Genomic DNA, 18744 nt, shown 5'->3' with positions numbered 1-18744 from the left:
CATATTTTTCCATTTCCTGATGATTGTCTGAACTGTATTCCAAGGGACATTCAGTGACTTAGAAATTTTCTTGTATTCATCACCTGACTTGTGCTTTTCAATAATATTTTTGTGGAGTTGCTTGGAGTATTATTTTTCTCTTCATGGTGTAGTTTTTGCCAGGATACTGACTCACCAGCAGTTGGACCTTCCAGACACACTAAAATCAATTGAAACTCCTTGACTGTACACAGGTGATCTCCATTTAACTAATTATTTCACTTCTAAAACCAATTGACTGCACCAATGATGATTTGGTGGTACATTTTAAAAGGGTTGAGCACTTAGGCAATCAATTATTTTGTGTTTTATATTTGTAATTAATTTAGATCACTTTGCTAAGATCTGTTTTCACTTTGACACAAAAGTCTTTTACTGTTGATCAGGATCAAAAAAGCCAAATCAAATCCATTGTGATTCAAAGTTGTAAACATGAAAACTTACAGGGGGGGGGGGGGGTGAATACTTTTTATAGGCACTGTATATCAGACCAACAATAGAAGTAAATTCCAACTGATAACCATTAACCAATTAAGTAGTCAGATTTATGTAACATGATATGTGCCAATGAAACCAAGCAACTTACAGCCAACTGCAACCACTGACTAACTCACTGAACAATCACATGTATACCATGATTATATAAAAATATAAACAAGAAATTTTAACTACAGTGCTGTGCAGAAGTCTTAAGCACATATTTATAGCTCGGGTCCCTAAGACTTTTGAACAGTAATGTATATTGGTTAAAATAAGAAGGATGGTTAGGAAACCAAACTAAGAGTACTTGGCTTTGTATTAGCTCAGTAGTATTGAGTGTTATTTGATTACTAGAAAGACATAATATAGAGCACTGTGCAAATATCTTAGGCTCCAGTTATACGGTATATATGTGCCTAAGACTTCTGCACTGTCCTAGAGATTCAAGATTGTTTAATTTCATTTCCAGTACACAAATGCAAAGGAGAACAAAATAATTGTTACTCCAGATCTGATGCAGCGCACAAATGAACTCAATAATAATAATAATAGCTTATATACAAAAAGTATGTGTCCCTAAAGTGACACTAGACACAGGAGTGTCTATGCATATAGTGACATATAGGAAATGATAAAGTAGTGGTGATGGGAGATATGGAGGGGTGGTTTAATGGGTGGAGTTCTATTACTTGGGGAAGTAATTGTTTATGAATCTGATGGTTCTGGAGTGGGTTTTAGTTTGATGGGAGTGGGACAAACAGTCCATGAGCAGGGTGGGTAGGTGGCCCTTTTCCAGCACCTTTCTGTGTACATGCTCTTGATGGCAACTAGGCTACAAGAATAACAATTCTACAGCCCAATCCAATAACAGGCATGAGATCACAGCCCTCATACAAATCTTCAAGGAGACACATGAGAATATATACTCCTGAGAGAGTCTCAAAGGAGTTAAACTGCTCAGAACGCGAAACAAAATTGATCACTAGAGTCATTGGAGCAGAATTAGGCCATTTCGCCCATCAAGTCTGCTCCACCATGCCATCATGGCTAGTTTACTATTCTTCTTAAACCCATTCTCCTGCCTTCTCCCCGTAACCATGAGGCCCTTTCTAATCAAGAACCTATCAGCCACCACTTTAAATATACCCAATGTCTTGGCCTCCACAGCTGTCTGTGGTAATGAATTCCACAGATTCAGCACACTCTGGCTAAAGAAATTCTTCCTCATCTCTGTTCTAAATGCACGTTCCTCTGTTCTGAGGCTGTGTCCTCTGGTCCTAGACTCTCTCATTATAGAAAATGTCCTTTCTGTGTCCACTCTATCTATGCCTTTCAATATTCAATAGGTTTCAGTTAGATCCCCCCTTCATTCTTCTAAACTACAGCAAGTACAAGCTCCAAGCCAAACACTTCTCATACATTAACCCTTTCATTTCCAGGGTCATTCTTGTGAACAACTTCTGAACCTTCTCCAATACCAGCATATCCTTTCTTAGATAACAGCCTAAAACTGCTCACAATATTCAAAGTGCAGTCTGACCAATCCCTTATAAAGTCTCAGAATTATATCCTTGCTTTTATATTCCAGTCCTGGGATGGCCAACCTATGGCACCTGTACCAAAAATGGTGCATCGGTTGATTAAAAGTGGCGCATTGCACCCCAATGATGATAATAAAAAAGTAAGCCTCCTCATGCAAAAAGTATTAACCAAAAACTGATTTGTAGAAAAAAAATCTCTAACAGGAATTCAAGTAGCTTAGAGCTAGAAATGGGTTTTACTGAGAATAAATCTAAAACTTAGCAATTAATTTTAGCGATTTTATTATTTCGTGCACATCTTTTGGCAAATGTTACCTTCTTTCACATTAATCTGTTTTCAATTTTAAAAAATGTTCAATGAGTCAAACTAGGAAAGAAGAAACTTTTATTCTGTAGTCGTTCCATGACTGTTCAATACACGTTTAATACTTGTTTGATCCTGAAGCGCTAGGCACCTGCACCAGCGGTGCATCGCAAGTTTTTGCCAGTCAGTTTACAATTAACATTTGTGCACTACAGAGTTATGCTTTGTTCATCCTTTATGAACATTTGCAGTTTTGTACTTTTTGAAAATTAAGCCTTCTTTTTACATTCAGTTACCCATCATAGTGCAAAAGAAAATAAGCAAAGGAAAAGCAGAAAGTGATAGTAAGCGTGAATTCAAGGAACAATGGGAAAATGAGTTCTTATTTTATAGTGGGTCCGTCAGGAAAACCGTTATGCATTGTTTGTGGAAACACTTTCTAACGCAATAGAAGACATGATCTTGATAGACACTATAAAACACAACATCAGATTGGAATAGAAGGAAAACTGAAGCTACTGCTTGGGTCTGAGTTTTGCAAAGAATATTAAATTAAGAAAAAGGAAGAAATCAAAAGAAGACAAAATATATTTGTTAAAAGTCTCATTAAGGTAGTTAATGTTTATCTTGTTTTTATATTAAATCAATATATCATGTAAAAATGCTAAATAGGTCTATATTAACATATTTTTACAAGAATTGAATGGGGGTACAAGAGTTGTATGGCACATCTGAACTTGTGCGTGAAAGAACTGACGCATGGAATATAAAAGGTTGGCCACCCCTGATCTAGTACCTTCAAAATGAATGCTAATGTTGCATTTACCTTCCTTACCACCAACTCAGCCTGCAAGTTAACATTCAGGGAATCTTGCACATGGACTCCCAGATGTATGTGGAGCAATATAATACGGGTTATTGTAAAGTCATAGAGTAAATTCAGCACAGAAACAGGACATTCAGCCTAAATTGGGATAGACTGAGTGAGCTAGGACTTTTCTCTTTGGAGTGAAGGAGGATGAGAAGAGGTGTACAAGATGATGAGAGGCACAGAAAGAATGGACTGTGATTTCCAAGGGTGAATGATGAAATGGTGTTCAGCTCGTGACTCCACAAGGTTTACCCGCTTCAGCACTGAACTAACTGCAGCTGTGGCCTGCAGCCATTGGCTTTACTCGCCTCAGTGCTGAACTGGTGCCATGGCTATGGACTCACTTTTGGGGACCACAGTTCATGTTCTGTGTGTTATTTGTTTTTTTTATATTATTTGCACAATTTGTTCTTTTTTGCAGATTGGGTATTTGACGGTCTTTGCTGTGTTGTGTTTTGTAACGTGTTCTATTGTGTTTCTTGTTATGTGGCTGCTTGCTGGGATAATAAATGTACTTTAAACTTTGAACTTTGACAACCATAGACTTTTTCCAATGTGGAAATGGCCAATACTGGGGGCATAATTTTAATCTGATTGGAGGAAAGCATAGGGGAGATCTCAGCGGAAGGTTTTTTTTATTACACAGGGGGTAGTGAGTGTGTGGAACACTCTGCTCAGGGTGGTGGTAGAGGCAGATACATTAGGGACATTTAAAAACCTTTTAGGTAAGCATATGGATGATAGAAATATAGATGGCTATGTAGGATTAGATTGGCCTCAGAGTAATCAGCACAACATCGTGAGCTGAAAGGGCCTGTATTGTGTCATAGTGTTCTATGTTCTAATACATATTTTTTAAAGAATCACCACTTGTCAGTTGAGCTATTTCATAATAACTTGCAAACATTGTCCTTAATACCCAAAATGCTGATCATTCAATAATACAGTAAGATATAGGAGCAGAATTTGGCCATTCAGCCTATGGTGTCTGCTCCGCCATTCCATCATCACTACATTATCCATCTCAACCCCATTCTCCTGCCTTCTCCAACTATGACACCCTGATTAATCAAGAACCTATCAACCTCTGTTTTAAACATGACTTGGCCTCCACAGCTGTCTGTGGCAATGAATCTCACAGATTCACTACCCTCTGGCTAAAGAAATTCTAATGCATGATTTATTCAGTCTGACAACAATATTGCACTTAAGACTTTAATACTGATTTTTCAGGAAATATTTCAGACTAAACACACAACAAACATGAATGATTCATTCTACAGTGTGGTTCTTTTTACCTGGTTAAGGGATTGCCACTAAAGTCTGCTACTTGCAATGATTTGCAAAATGAGATGCTTTCGGGAATTTCCATTATATCTGCAAAAAGAAAAATATATTCAATTAGACATATATGGATAATAGTGCTTTGTATAACTATGGTTAAGAGACATTTAGATACACGGGAAAAGGAAAGAGAGAGAAGGATATGATTCTAATGTGGGCAGATGAGATTAGTGTGGATGGGAAGAGGGCAGAATGGATGTAATGGACTGAAGGGCCATTTCTGTGTTGCATAACTCTATAAATCTAGTTATTCTTCCAATCGACTTCACTCACCCCAGCAATGAATTGTTGGACTCACTTTCAAGACTCCTCATTTCATATTCTGAATATTTACTGTTTATTTAATATTATTATTAAGTTTCTCTTTTCCTTTTCTATTTGCAGTTGTTCATCTTTTGATCATTGGCAGTTTGTCCACTCTGTGTGTGGCCTTTCATTGACTCTATAGTGTTATTTTTGTATTTACTGTGATTGCCCACGAGAAAATGAACCTCAGGGTAGCGGTTCGTGCAACACTATGACAGCACCAGCAACCAGAGTTCAAATTGGGCCACTGTCTGTACATTCTCCCTGTGATCACATGGGTCTTGTCCAGATGGTGCAATTTCTTCCCACCTTCCAAAAACGTACAGGACAGCAGGTTCACTGGTGACTTTGGTGTAACTGGCTGGCACAGGCTCAGGCCTAAAGAACCTGCAACCATGCTTTATCTCTAAATAAATAAGCATCATGACTACTTTGATAAGTTTTCAATAAAATACTTCGCAATAATTATTCTTTCTCACACAAATTGTGTATAATTTATGGCTATTTATGACTTTCTTGAGAATGTTACTTATCTGATGCTACTGCAAGTAAGTTGTGCATTTGGCAATATTCACTTCACTTTGACACAGTTACAATTCACCGCTTCAGTGAAAGAACTCCATGGAACATACCCTTCCTTTCTAATTGCTCTCCCTTTCTATCCAAGAAATAATCCAAACTCAGAATTCAGAAATCAGAGGTGCGAAGGAACTTGTGCATGATCCCCTCAAGGTTCACTTGAAGGTTGAGTTGGTGTAAAGGAAGGTAACTGCAATGTTAGCATTCATTTCGAGAGGACGTGAATATAAAAGTAGGGATGTAAGGCTGGGGCTTTGTAAGGCATTGGTCAGACTGCATTTGAAGTTTTAAGCCCAAATCTAAGAAACATGATGGCATTGGAGAGAGTCTAGTGAAGGTTAACAAGAATGATCCTGGAATGAAACAGTTAACATATGACCAGCGTTTGAGGACTCTGTGCCTATACTCGCTGGAGTTTAGAAGAATGAGGAATTAAACCTACTGACTACTGAAAGACCTAGATAGAGTGGAAGTGGAGAGGGTATTTCCAATAGAGGGGGAGTCTAAAAACCAGAGAGGACAGCCTCAGAATAAAAGGATATACCTTTAGAACAGAGATGAGGAGGTAATTCTTTAGACAAAGGATGGCAAATCTGTGGAATTCATTGCCACAGACTGTGGAGGCCAAGTCATTGGATATATTTAAAATGGAGGTTGGTGGTTCATCATTAGTAAGGATGTCAAAGGTTAGAGGGTGAAAGCAGGAGAATGGGGTTGAGAAAATTATTTAATCAGCCATGATCAAATGGCAGAGCATATTCGATGGGCCAAATGGCCTAATTCTGCTTCTGTGTCTTACGGTTAAATTCAATCCTTGTCTACGCTCAGGTCACTGATGTCGGCCAACTTAGCTGGCTATGTTGCTGCAAGATTGGATGATGGACTAAGTAAATATTCCTGCTCCCAATCACTCAGGCATTTCCTTTTAGAAGCTTGCCTGCCCTTTGCTGAAGGAGAATCTGGCTGGGCTGTGATCCACCCAACAGGGTCACGCTGGTGTACGCTGTGAACACTGACTACTGAAAGGTCAAGGTGACAAAGAAGAGGGGAATTAGTTAAAGCTGTGAGAGTGTAAATTCCTACATGCAGTTATCCAGCTTCCACTCTAAAGATCTGATATGCAGGCTTAAGTAGTTGTCTTGGGAAATATTCCACTTGAGGCATAAAAAAGATGCATAATGGTTATTGGGGACAATCGTTCAGCTGAACTAGCCGGACAATCCAAACATGGCAATGTGCCCAGTCCCAATGCCTCACTGCACACACTACAAAGAGAAACATTCATTCATATGACGAGTATTTGATGGCTCTGGGTCTGTACTCACTAGACTTTAGAAGAATGAGGGGTGGATCGCATTGAAATCTATTGAATATTGAAAGACAAAGATGGAGTGGACGTGGAGAGGGTGTTTTCCATAGTGGGAGCGTCTAGGGCCCTTTGAGGGCACAGTTTCATAACAGAGATGTCCCTTTAGAACAAAGATAAGGAGTAATTTCTTCAGCCAGAGGATGGTGAATCTATGATATTCATTGCTACAGACGGCTGTGGAGGCCAAGTCATTGAGTATATTTAAAGCGGAGGTTGATGGGTTCTAAATTAGAAAAAAGCATCAAAGAAAGAAGCATCAGGGAGAAAGAAGCAGGAAGACAGAGTGGAGAGATAATAAATCAGCTAAGATTGAATGGCAGAGCAGACTCAATAGGCCGAATGGCCTAATTCTGCACCTGTGTCTTATGGTTTATTTCGTTGTTCTGTTAATGCCCGCAAGAAAAAGAATCACCAAGTGGTATATGGTAATTTTGATAATAAATTCACTTTGATGAACAGAAATTTGCATAAGAGCAAGGAGGAAATGGAAACCAAATCCCAGTGAGAAGTGTAGATTAACTGAACAAAACAGCTAGCTACAAACATGGGAAGACAAAAGGGACAATTGTTTTTAAATAAAAGGTTATTAATTATACATAACCATGAACAAAGAAGAGGACATGACCAGCCACTTCTTTTATGGCAACTTGCTATAGATGTTCAACCGTGCTACTACATCACCCGCTTTTACTGCTGAACTTCTACTCAAGTTAGAGTCTAAATTGTTATTTTTCTTGTGGTTTATCTTTCTTTATGCTTGCTTGTATGTTTGTATAATAAAGATCCCCATCTTCTGGGCTATGCCATCTTCTAGCATCTCCCATTAGGCAGGCAGAGCAGAGCCCGAAATCCTGCTCCCCCAGGTTCAGGAACAGCTATGTCCCTTCACCACTCAGTTCTTGAACCAACCTGCACAACCTTAATCACTGTTGTTCAGCAACAATATGACCACTTTAGACTACAATGGACTTATGATTTATTGTTTCAATTGCATTCTTTCTTGTAAAAAAGATTATAATTTCTGTTTTATGAATGCTACTTATCCGATGCTTTGTACCCGTGATGCTGTTGTAGCAAGTTGTTCATTGCACCTGCACATACATGGACTTGTGCATATGACCACAAACTCAACCCTGACCACATCTATTGGTATATCTTTTCCTGTATATTCCCTCCAATGCCTTCAAAAACACTAATGGATTTGTTAAACCCCATTTCCTTCATGAGTCCATGTTCTCTCAAGTCCAATCTCACACCATTACGTGGCAGAGTGAGATCGATCAACTGGTTGAGCGGCCTCATAACAACAAGCTTGTACTCAGTGTCAGCAATACCGAGGAGCTGATCGCGGACTTCAGGAACGGTATATCAGAGAAACACACACCCGTCCTCATCAGAGCATCAGCAGTGGAAAGGGTGAACAGTTTCAATTTCCTGTTCATTAATATCTCTGAAGATCTATCCTGGGCCCAACATATCAACACAATTACAAAGAAGGCGCCAGCAGCTGTATTTCATTAGGAGTTTGAGGAGATTCGGAATGTCACCAAAAACTCTGGCAAATATCTACAGATAACATGGAGTACACTCTAATTGGTTGCATCACCATCTGGTATAGGAAGGCCACAAACAGCAGCAGGTTGTAAACTCAGCCAGCTCAATCATGGCCTGGCTTCCCCAGCATCAAGAAACACCTTCAACAGGCGATGCCTCAAAACGGCAACATCCATCATTAAGAATCCCCCCCCCCCCCCCCACCACCACCACCCAGGACGTGCCTTCTGCTCATTACTACCATCAGGGAAGAGATACAGGATCCTAACGGCACACACTTAACATTTCCCCTCCATTATGATTTCTGAACAGTCCATGAACACATGCACACTACCTGACCATTTCTGCTCTCTTTTTTGTGCTACTTATGTTTATATATATATTTCTCACTATGATTTATAAATATATTATGTATTGTACTGTACTGCTGCCACAAAACACCAAAATTTGATCCTAAACCTGATTCTGATAGACGCTGGAAGATTTTATCAGCTTGCGGTGCCATCAATCTCCCCAAAGCCTTGCTTTTTAAATTAATATTCATTTCCTTTGGCTTTTCCTACACTGTCAACCTATTGTTCGCTATGAGTTTCCTGACCTTGCTTCCAACCGTCAAACCTGAACAAAATGCTGAGAACACATACCCACGCCAGAAATCAAAATGACATAGGTCACACTGGATGCTAATGTCAGGAGAAACAATACCCTGACATTCCAGACAAGCAGTTATCTAGCTGTTCTCTACTAAAATAGAGTCACTCCAGATTAACATATGCAAATCCCACAAACAACAACATGAATCATCTGTTTAATAACCATGGTCAGTGGCCACTTCATTAGGTACACTTGTACAGGTTTGCTCACCTCTACTGAGCCAATCTGTAGCAACAACTCAATGCATAAGAAAAGTGCAGACATTCATGCTCAAGAGGTTCAGTTGTTGTCAGACCAAACTTTAGACTGGGGAAGAAATGTGTTCGGTGACTTTGACTGTGGAATGATTGATGGTGCGAGACAGAGTGGTTTGAGTACCTACTGATCTCCTGGGGTTTCCATACAAAAATGTCTACAGTTTACAGAGAATGGTGCGAAAAAACCCCCCAAAAAAAACATCCATTTGACTGGCAATTCTGTGGGTGAAAATTCCTTGCTAATGAGAGAGGTCAGAGAATGGCCAGACTGGTTCAAGTTGACAGGAAGGCAACAGTAACTCAAATAAACCTGCATTACAACAGTGGTGTGCAGAAGAGCATCTCCACACAACAGGTCGAACCTTGAGGTGGATGGGTTACAGCAGCAGCAGATCACCGACATACACTCAGAGTGCCACTTTATTAGGTACAGCAGGTGGCCACTGAGTGTGTATTGCGACTTCACTTTTGGACAGATGCGATCCGACTGAGATTCTCAGCTCAGCTCTGCACAATCCAAAATGAGGGATTGCTCCTAATTGCCTCAATGATGACCGTCCAGTGGCATTTGCATCCACTGGGATGAAGTGTTTTGAGAGACTGGTCATGAAACATGACCAAAGTAGCTCATGCTAATATATTGGGTCCTGACGAAGGGTCGCGGCTCAAAGCATTAGCTGCTCATTTCAACGGATGCTGCCCGACCTGCTGAGCTCCTCCAGCTTGTTTGTGCATGCTAATATATATGTATTTTGATCATAAATTTTACTTTGAACTATACTGAAAATGTAAAGATTCTTGACATTGTTGTCATATGGGATGCAGATGATGAAAAATTAACCTAAGCACAGTGTGTATTGTTGGAGCTTATCATTACCTGCTACCTTTCTTGTCAGGAAATACATTATCCAATCTGGTTCTACCTGGATATAAATCCTTCATTTGAAGGATTGTAAATGGAAAAGGACAGCAGACTTCAACCGTGAGGGTGAATCAATTAAAAAAAATATTCAAGCTTTGGACTCTGACCAAAACAAAGCCTTGCTCCAATGGTCTGGGACCGAAATTATTGCCTTCAGTAGGTAGACATACTGCCATTTTCCACTGAGGTAGAAACATCATCATCTGCACAAATTTCCAAACCCAACAGGTTCAGGAACAGTTACTACCCTTCAACTATCAGGCTCCTGGAGCCGTCATGAATAACTTCACTCACAGTGAACTGATTGCACTTCAACTCTGTACTGGATGCATTACTGCTTCATATGAAAATACCAAGGCCCAAGAACAGAAAACTCTTCACAAAGTGGTGGATACAGGCCATTCCATCACAGGCAAAGCCATCCCCACCACTGAGCAAATTTACATACAGCACTGCCAGAAGAAAGCAGTGCCCAACATCAAGGACCACCACCATCTAGGCCATGTTTTCTTCTCGCTACTACCAATGGGCAGAAGGTACAAGAGCCTTGGGTCCCACACCACAGGTTCAAGAACATTTATTACCCTTCAACCATCAGGCTACTAAACCAGCATGAATAACTTCATTCACGTCAACTCTGAACTGATTCCACAATCGATGCTCTCATTTTCAAGGACTCTACAACTTGGGTTATCAGCATTTTTTTAAAATTTGCAAAATTTGTCTTCTTTTGCACATTGTTTGTCAGTCTTTGTGCAGTTTTTCATTGATTCTATGATATCCCTCCCTTTTATTGAAAATGCTTGCCAAGAAATTGAATCTCAAGGTAGTATATAGTGATATATACATACCTTGATAATAAAGTTAGACCATAAGACATGGAGCAGAATTAGGCCATTCAGCCCATCAAGTCTGCTCCACCATTCCATCATTGCTGATTCATTATCCCTGTCAACTCCATTCTCCTGCCTTCCACCTGTAACATTTGATGCCCTGATTTTTCAAGAACCCATCCAGCTTTGTTTTAAATATACCCAATCACTTGGTCACCACAGCCGTCTATGGCAATGGATTCCACAGATTCCCACCCCCGGCTAAATTTGCTTTGAACTTTGATTTAATAGGAGACACAAGAGCCACTCGCCAATCTTGATGAAGGATTCGAAGTCCATTTCACACCTTAGATGTTGCCTGACCAGTAGCCTCAGCTTCTTTTATGTGTTGCTAGTTATTTAATAGGGATTCACGATCCCATTGTTCGTGCTACAGACCATCACTATTCTTATCATATGATGAATACTGCATTCAGCTGGGGATAGGAGAGGTATCGCTTACAAACCTCCCACCACCTATTAAATGCTCCCAATGGCATGTGTCTGAAATAGTTTCTGAGAAATAGTTCCTGCTCCTGGCCTTCACATGTGGCTCAGCTACTAAGTCCAGTGGGACCTTTTCTAAGAGTACGGGGAAAAAGACGGGTTACTGGCATGTTAAAACCAGTCTCTGTGGACTGATGGGGCTCATCAGCCGTGGTTGGCAGTTCAGCTCAGAGAAGGAAAACTCTGATCTCAAACCTCCGCTGCCTTGCAGCTGCATTCATTCATGGGGAAGGATTCGGGAGTAAACCCAGAGGGAAATTCTGGAGCTGGAGTCCGTAAGGCAGCCCTCCATTGAGTTCAGTGCTGACTGGCAACTCCTGTGACACCACATGCTAAATTGTATCAGTCTCTGCCGTTCCTCTGGAATCATCAGCTGCATGGAGAGGGAAGCATGCTGCATGGGCAACAGCTTGCTTTGCATATTGTACTGCCCTGGCTTGTGTACTGCCTTGCATATCGACATAGTCGGCTATGATACAACATCCTTCATCGACCCCAGCCAACAGAGGTCTCCAATACATTCCCCTCATTATGTGGAGGAAGTGGAATCTTGGGAGAGGGTGCAGAGGAGATTTATCAGGATGCTGCCTGGATTAGAGGGCATGTCCTCGGAAGGCAAGTTCAGCGAGCTAAGACTTGATGGAGATGTTCAAGGTGATAAGAGGCACAGATTCAGTGGACAGCCAGGGAAGAAATGGCTAATATGAGGGATCATAAATTTAAGGTGATTGAAGAAAAGTAGGGGAGGGATGTCAGAGGTTAAGTGTGTATCTTTTTTACACACAGAGAGGGGTGGGTGTGTGGAACACCCTGTCAGGAATGATGTAGAAGCAGATATATTAGCAGCATTTAAGAAACTCTTAGATAGACACATTGATGACAGAAAAATGGAGAGCTTTGTGGGAGGGAAGGGTTAGATTGATCTTAGAGTAGGTTAAAAGGTTGGCTCAACATTGTGGGCCTAGGGGCCTGTAATGTGCTGTAGTGTTATACATTCTGTATCCTATCGCTGCACGTCAATAATTCAGCTGCCTGTTTCACTGATTCAGTCGGTTAAAAAACCACATTAAATAAGAAAATAAATATGTCTGTGACATTAATAAAAACTAACTGGAATTGCTTAATTAGAATGAAAATGACAACAAATGAAAAAGAGAAATACAGTGGAGTCCGGTTAATTGGTAAAAGTCGGGACAGAACATTTTGGTTCAATTAAGCGGCTGCCCCAATGAGCCGAAATTTCATGGAAATTAAAAAGGTTTTAAAGAAGACAAACTACCATACAACTGAGTAACAGATTATGCGCTTAAGTGAAACACAGTACAAATTAGAACACTACCAATATGACAACAGTGTCATAAAAATCTGTATTAGTTCAAAATCGTTATCGATGGAAGAATTTATTCAGTGTACGCTGTCATTTTCTTTTGATTGATTGCAAATGAACAAAATCATCGCAGGTACCTAGTGTAGATATGGATTCCCTTCATACAATGCTTTCAATGACTGTATCCTCTAAATCTTCATTTTCATTCTAATATTCAAGATGATTGTCAATAACTTCAAATTCTCCAAATTTCCCAACTTGCTGAAATAGTGAAATCATTTCATTTCACACCCAGCAGTTTCTCGCATCTCCATGACTGAATGCTTGAAACCGCAGTGAGCAAAGCAGTTCTGAATTGTCTTACTACTTACTTCTCGCCAGCTATCAGTGATAAAAATCACTGCTTTTTGAACACAAACACAAGCAACTGACACTATTTAAAAACTGTGCACCCCTAAGCATGGTGTAGTGTCTAACAGCCACACAATTGCATAGAACTAACACTAGTTAGAAAGTGTTTGGCACCAGTCTCCTGTCCCAATTAAGCAGCATCTCAAATAAGTGAAGAGAATACCAGCTATTTTCTTGATTAGCTTTTGTTCTTCAAATAAGTAGCTTCCCTGATTAACTGGAATCCACTGTCCTACAAAATCTCAATTAACTAATGAATGCACACACAGGAGAAAATAGACAAAGTACAGAAATTGACCATGTAGACAATGCAACAAAATTTTTAAAGAAAATTGAAGTGTTTACTTCAATAAATTACCATTTCGAGAAAGATCCAACTCTACTAGCAGCATGAAGTTTGCTATCTCAGGGGGAAGTCGCTGGATTTCGTTGTCGCTTAGTCCAAGTTTTCGTAACTTCACCAGCTGGAAGAATGGCTGAAAAAGGTGAAAAAAGATGGTTACAAACAATTCTGACATGGAAAACAGAAATAACAACATTCCTCACTCCTCTACCAACCTTCCAAACCCTGAAATACCTCACAAAATATATGAACTGTAATGTGCATTACAGTACAATGCAATGCATAAAATATACAAATTACAGTAAGAAATGTAATATTTATATATTAAATAAATCGTGCAAAGAGAGAGCAAAGTAGAGAGTTACTGATCATGGGCTGGTTCATTGTCTGTTGAGAAATCTAACGGTGCAGGGGAAGAAGCAGTTCCTTAAATATTAAGTGTATGTCTTCAGGCTCCTATACCTCCTCTTTAATGGAAGTAAAAGGGTGGTGGGGGACAATCGTGATGGATGCTGCCTTTTAAGGCATAACCTTTTGAAGATATCCTCAAAGCTATGCAGGCTAGAGCCCATGATAGAGCTTGCCAAGACCACAACCCTCTGCAGTATCTTATGGTGAGGGGGAGAGAGATTTCAAAGGGACCTGCGGGACAATTTTTCCATACAGTGGATGAACAGTATGTGGAATGAGCTGCCAGAGTAAGTGGTTGGGTCAGGTACATTAACAACATTTAAAAGACACATGAATACAAAAGATTTAGCAGGATGTGGGCCAAATGCAGGCAAATGGATTTAGGTTAGATGGATACCCTGGCTGGAATGGACCAGGTGGGCCGAAGGGCCTGTTTCTCTGCTGTGTGACTCTATAACTCTAAAATCCACTGCATGAACGTCCCAGTCTTTATCTCCAAACTGAGAACAAAGTAAAGTTAATTACAAGCAATTTATGCTGTCAAAACACACACCAGAAGTCAAAATTCCCTGCTTCCCTGCAGTTTAAATAAGGAAAATATTATTGGCTCATTGTCATTTGGCAGCAGCAGAAAGAGAAACCAGACTCTCATTAAATTCTAGGATTAGCATCTTCACACATGGGACTAAAATTATTTGCAACTGTAGGGGGTTAAAATAAAACGCATGTCACGGTAGTGACCCTCTGAAGCAATAATGGTTCCATTCCCCTGACCTAATATAAACACACACACACATGCTTGTCAAATATGATATTGCTCCCAATAAGCACAGCTTTTCAGTGCATTCTATAATTGTACTTCATGCTGCAAGGGTTTGTCGGGCATTTTCTGCATCATCTGGATGACAGTTGTCACTGGGTAGCAGAAAACGACAAATATTTTTTGCCGAGAGGGCCACCAGGATTTCCCTCCCCCACTATTTGTGACAATTACTGGGAGCATTGTATACAAAGGGACTAAAACACTGTGAGGATCCCAACCACTCATCCCACAATCACTTTGAGCCAGTACTGTCAGGAAGGAGGTACAGGAGCATCGGCACTAAGACTGCCGGACTGAGTAACAACGTCTTCCCCCAGGCTGTAAGACTAATGAATTTCCTGCTACCACCAAGGTCCTGTCACCAGGACAGTGAGCTCTTTACTGTACTGTTCACCTATGCTGCTCAAATCACACTAATTTTGAAATATATCTCATTATCTTAATTGTGTTAATAGTTTGTTTTATGTGCTGCGTGTGACACATATATTATGGGTGCACCATGGTCCAGAGGAACATTGTTCAACTTGATTGTATACATGCAGTCAGATGACAATAACCTTGAACCTGAAATTATTTTCATTCATCCCACAGCAAAGGAACAAGCAGGCGCTATTCACCTACTCATGTCATTCATTATAAGACTTTGAAAGGCACTGGACCATCAGACCACACTTGGGCTACTGTGAGCAATTTTGGGCCCCGTATCCAAGAAAGGATGTGCTGTTAATGGAGAGAATCCAGGGGAGGTTCATGACAATGATTTTGGGAATGAAAGGGCTAACATACAAGGACTGATGGGTCTAGGCCTGTACTCGCTGGAGTAAGAATAATAAGTGGGAATCTCATTAAAACCTATCGAATATTGAAAAGCCTAGAGAAAATAGATGTGGAGAGGACGTTTCCTACAGTGGGGGAGTCTCAGATCAGAGAGCACTCAGAATAGAGAGAAGTCCCTTTAGATTAGAGATGAGGAGGAAGTTCTTCAGCCAGAAGGTGGCGAATCTGTGGAATTCACTGCCACAGATGGTCGTCGATTTTGTCATCGGGTACATTTAAAGTGGAGGTTGATGGGCTCTTGATTAGCTAGGTTTGCAAAGGTTACAACAGGGAGAAAGCTCGAGAATGGGGTTGAGAAGCATAATAAATCAGCCATGGTGGAAAGACAGAGCAGACTCCAGGGGTTGAAAGGCCTCATTCTGCTCCAACATCTTCACACTTCAACAAAAAACATTTCTCATGACACGTTCCTGCCTAGTTTCAGGATTTTAAATGCTTCCCAATTCAACTAATATTTTGGGAGAGGGATAGAGAGTTTTAATTTCCAACCTCTCGCAATCTGAAAATTTGCACAGACCTTGACCTGCCAAGGGCTCAGCCCCAGTTCTAAGGATCAAAAATCAACTTTATTCATCACATACATTACATTTGTTAGGAATTTACTGTAGTGTGTTGGTCAAGATGCTACATGCAACAATTATTAAGAATAAAGGATTATACATGCTATCTGTGATAATATTTTCTGTGTTTTGCACCTGAAGCCCCAGAGGAACAATGTTTCATTTAGCTGTATACATGTGTATGGTGGAACAACAATAAATTAGAACATGAACTTGAAAATAAAGTTAGAGGATAAAGTACAGATATGCAATAAATGCGCATAAGTACATTTATTCCAAGGTTGTGTCCCCTGGCCTACATGAAAAAATCCTTTATTTCTAATCTATCCCACCAGTCTTTAATAACCAACTCAATATCCTCATTCATCGTCAAGAAGTGGTTCTTCAACATGGCAACATCCATCAAAGGGGCCACAGTGGTTGACAAAGGAAGTCAGAGATTGTATTGCATTAAAGAAAAAGAAGTATGACAGGGCTAAGATGAGTGGGAATACAGATGATTGGGAAAGTTTTAAGGATCAGCAGATCTTGACTAAAAAAGCAATACGGAGAGAAAAAATCAGGTATGAGCTCAGTCTAGCCAGGAATATAAAAGGGGATAGCAAAAGCTTTTTTAGCTATGTGAAGAGAAAGAAGATAGTTAAGAACAATGTTGGCCCCTTGAAGAATGAATTGGGAGAAATTGTTATGGGAAACAGGGAAATGGCAACAGAATTTAATGCGTACTTTAGATCTGTCTTCACCAGGGAGGACACAAGGAATCTCCCAGATGTATGGATGGGCCAGGGTCATAAGATATCAGAGGAATTGAGACAGATTGACATTAGGAAAGAAACTGTGATGAGTAGACTGGTAGGGCTGAAGGCTAATAAATCCCCGGGTCCAGATGGTCTGCATCCGAGGGTTCTAAAAGAGGTGGTTCAGGAAATTGTGGATGCATTGGTAATCATTTTCCAATGTTCCTTAGATTCAGGATCAGTTCCTGAGGACTGGAGAGTGGCTAATGTTATCCCACTTTTCAAGAAGGGAGGGAAGGAGAAAACAGAGAACTATCGCCCTGTTAGCCTAACGTCAGTCGTGGGGAAGATGCTTGAGTCCATTATTAAGGACGAAATAGTGGCACATCTTGATGGCAGTAATAGAATTAGGCCGAGCCAGCATGGATTTACCAAGGGCAAATCATGCTTGACTAATTTGTTGGAGTTTTTTGAGGGTGTTACAGGGATGTTAGACAAGGGTAAACCAGTGGATGTTGTGTACCTGGATTTTCAGAAGGCATTCAATAAGGTGCCACATAGGAGATTGGTGAGTAAAATCAGAGCTCATGGCATTGGGGGCAGGGTTTCAACATGGATAGAAAACTGGTTGGCAGATAGAAAGCAAAGGGTAGCAGTGAATGGGTGTTTCTCGGACTGGCTGGAGGTGACTAGTGGGGTACCACAGGGCTCTGTATTGGGACCACAGCTCTTTACGATTTATGTCAATGATTTAGATGAGGGCATTGAAAACTATATCAGCAAGTTTGCTGACGATACTAAACTGGGTAGAAGGGTGACATGCGAAGAGGACGTTAGGAGAATACAGGGAGACTTGGATAGGCTGGGTGAGTGGGCAGATACTTGGTAGATGTCATTCAATGTGAATAAATGTGAAGTTATCCACTTTGGAAGCAAGAACAAGAGGGCAGAGTATTGTCTGAACGGTGTAGAGTTAGGTAAGGGAGAAATGCAAAGAGACCTAGGAGTCCTAGTTCATCAGTCAATGAAGGTGAATGAGCAAGTGCAACAGGCAGTGAAGAGGGCAAATGGAATGTTGGCCTTTATTACAAGGGGAATTGAGTACAAGAGCAAGGATGTCCTTTTGCATTTGTACAGGGCCCTGGTGAGACCACACCTGGAATATTGTGTACAGTTTTGGTCTCCAGCTTTGAGGAAGGACATTCTGACAATTGAGGAAGCGCAGCGTAGATTCACTAGGTTGATTCCTGGGATGGCAGGGCTGTCTTACGCAGAGAGATTGGAGAGATTGGGCTTGTACACGCTGGAATTGAGGAGATTGAGAGGGGATCTGATTGAAACGTTTAAGATAATTAAAGGATTTGATAGGATTGAGGCAGGAAATATGTTCCAGATGTTGGGAGAGTCCAGTACCAGAGGGCATGGATTGAGAATAAGAGGTCAGTTATTTAAAACAGAGTTGAGGAAGAACTTCTTCTCCCAGAGAGTTGTGGAGGTGTGGAGTGCACTGCCTCGGAAGACGGTGGAGGCCAATTCTCTGGATGCTTTCAAGAAGGAGCTAGACAGATATCTGATGGATAGGGGAATCAAGGGATATGGGGACAAGGCAGGGACTGGGTATTGATAGTGAATGATCAGCCATGATCTCAGAATGGCGGTGCAGACTCGGGGGGCCGAATGGTCTACTTCTGCACCT

General features: G+C 40.7%; 1 protein-coding gene across 1 annotated transcript in view; it reads right to left on the bottom strand.

Moving 5' to 3' along the window:
* lrrc1 (leucine rich repeat containing 1) overlaps positions 1 to 18744 on the bottom strand; it is a 139185-nt gene that overhangs the window by 89334 nt on the left and 31107 nt on the right. The window contains exons 2-3 of the mRNA XM_059982083.1: positions 13696 to 13813; positions 4534 to 4612 (exon numbers count right to left, since the gene is read on the bottom strand). Coding sequence (XP_059838066.1) covers positions 4534 to 4612; positions 13696 to 13813 — 197 coding nt within the window. The remainder of the gene's footprint in view (positions 1 to 4533; positions 4613 to 13695; positions 13814 to 18744) is intronic.

The sequence above is a fragment of the Hypanus sabinus genome, chromosome 10 (assembly GCF_030144855.1).
Source record: "Hypanus sabinus isolate sHypSab1 chromosome 10, sHypSab1.hap1, whole genome shotgun sequence".
NCBI lineage: Eukaryota > Metazoa > Chordata > Chondrichthyes > Myliobatiformes > Dasyatidae > Hypanus > Hypanus sabinus.
Note: the sequence above shows the minus strand (reverse complement) of the source record. Positions and strands in the feature narration are given on the sequence as shown.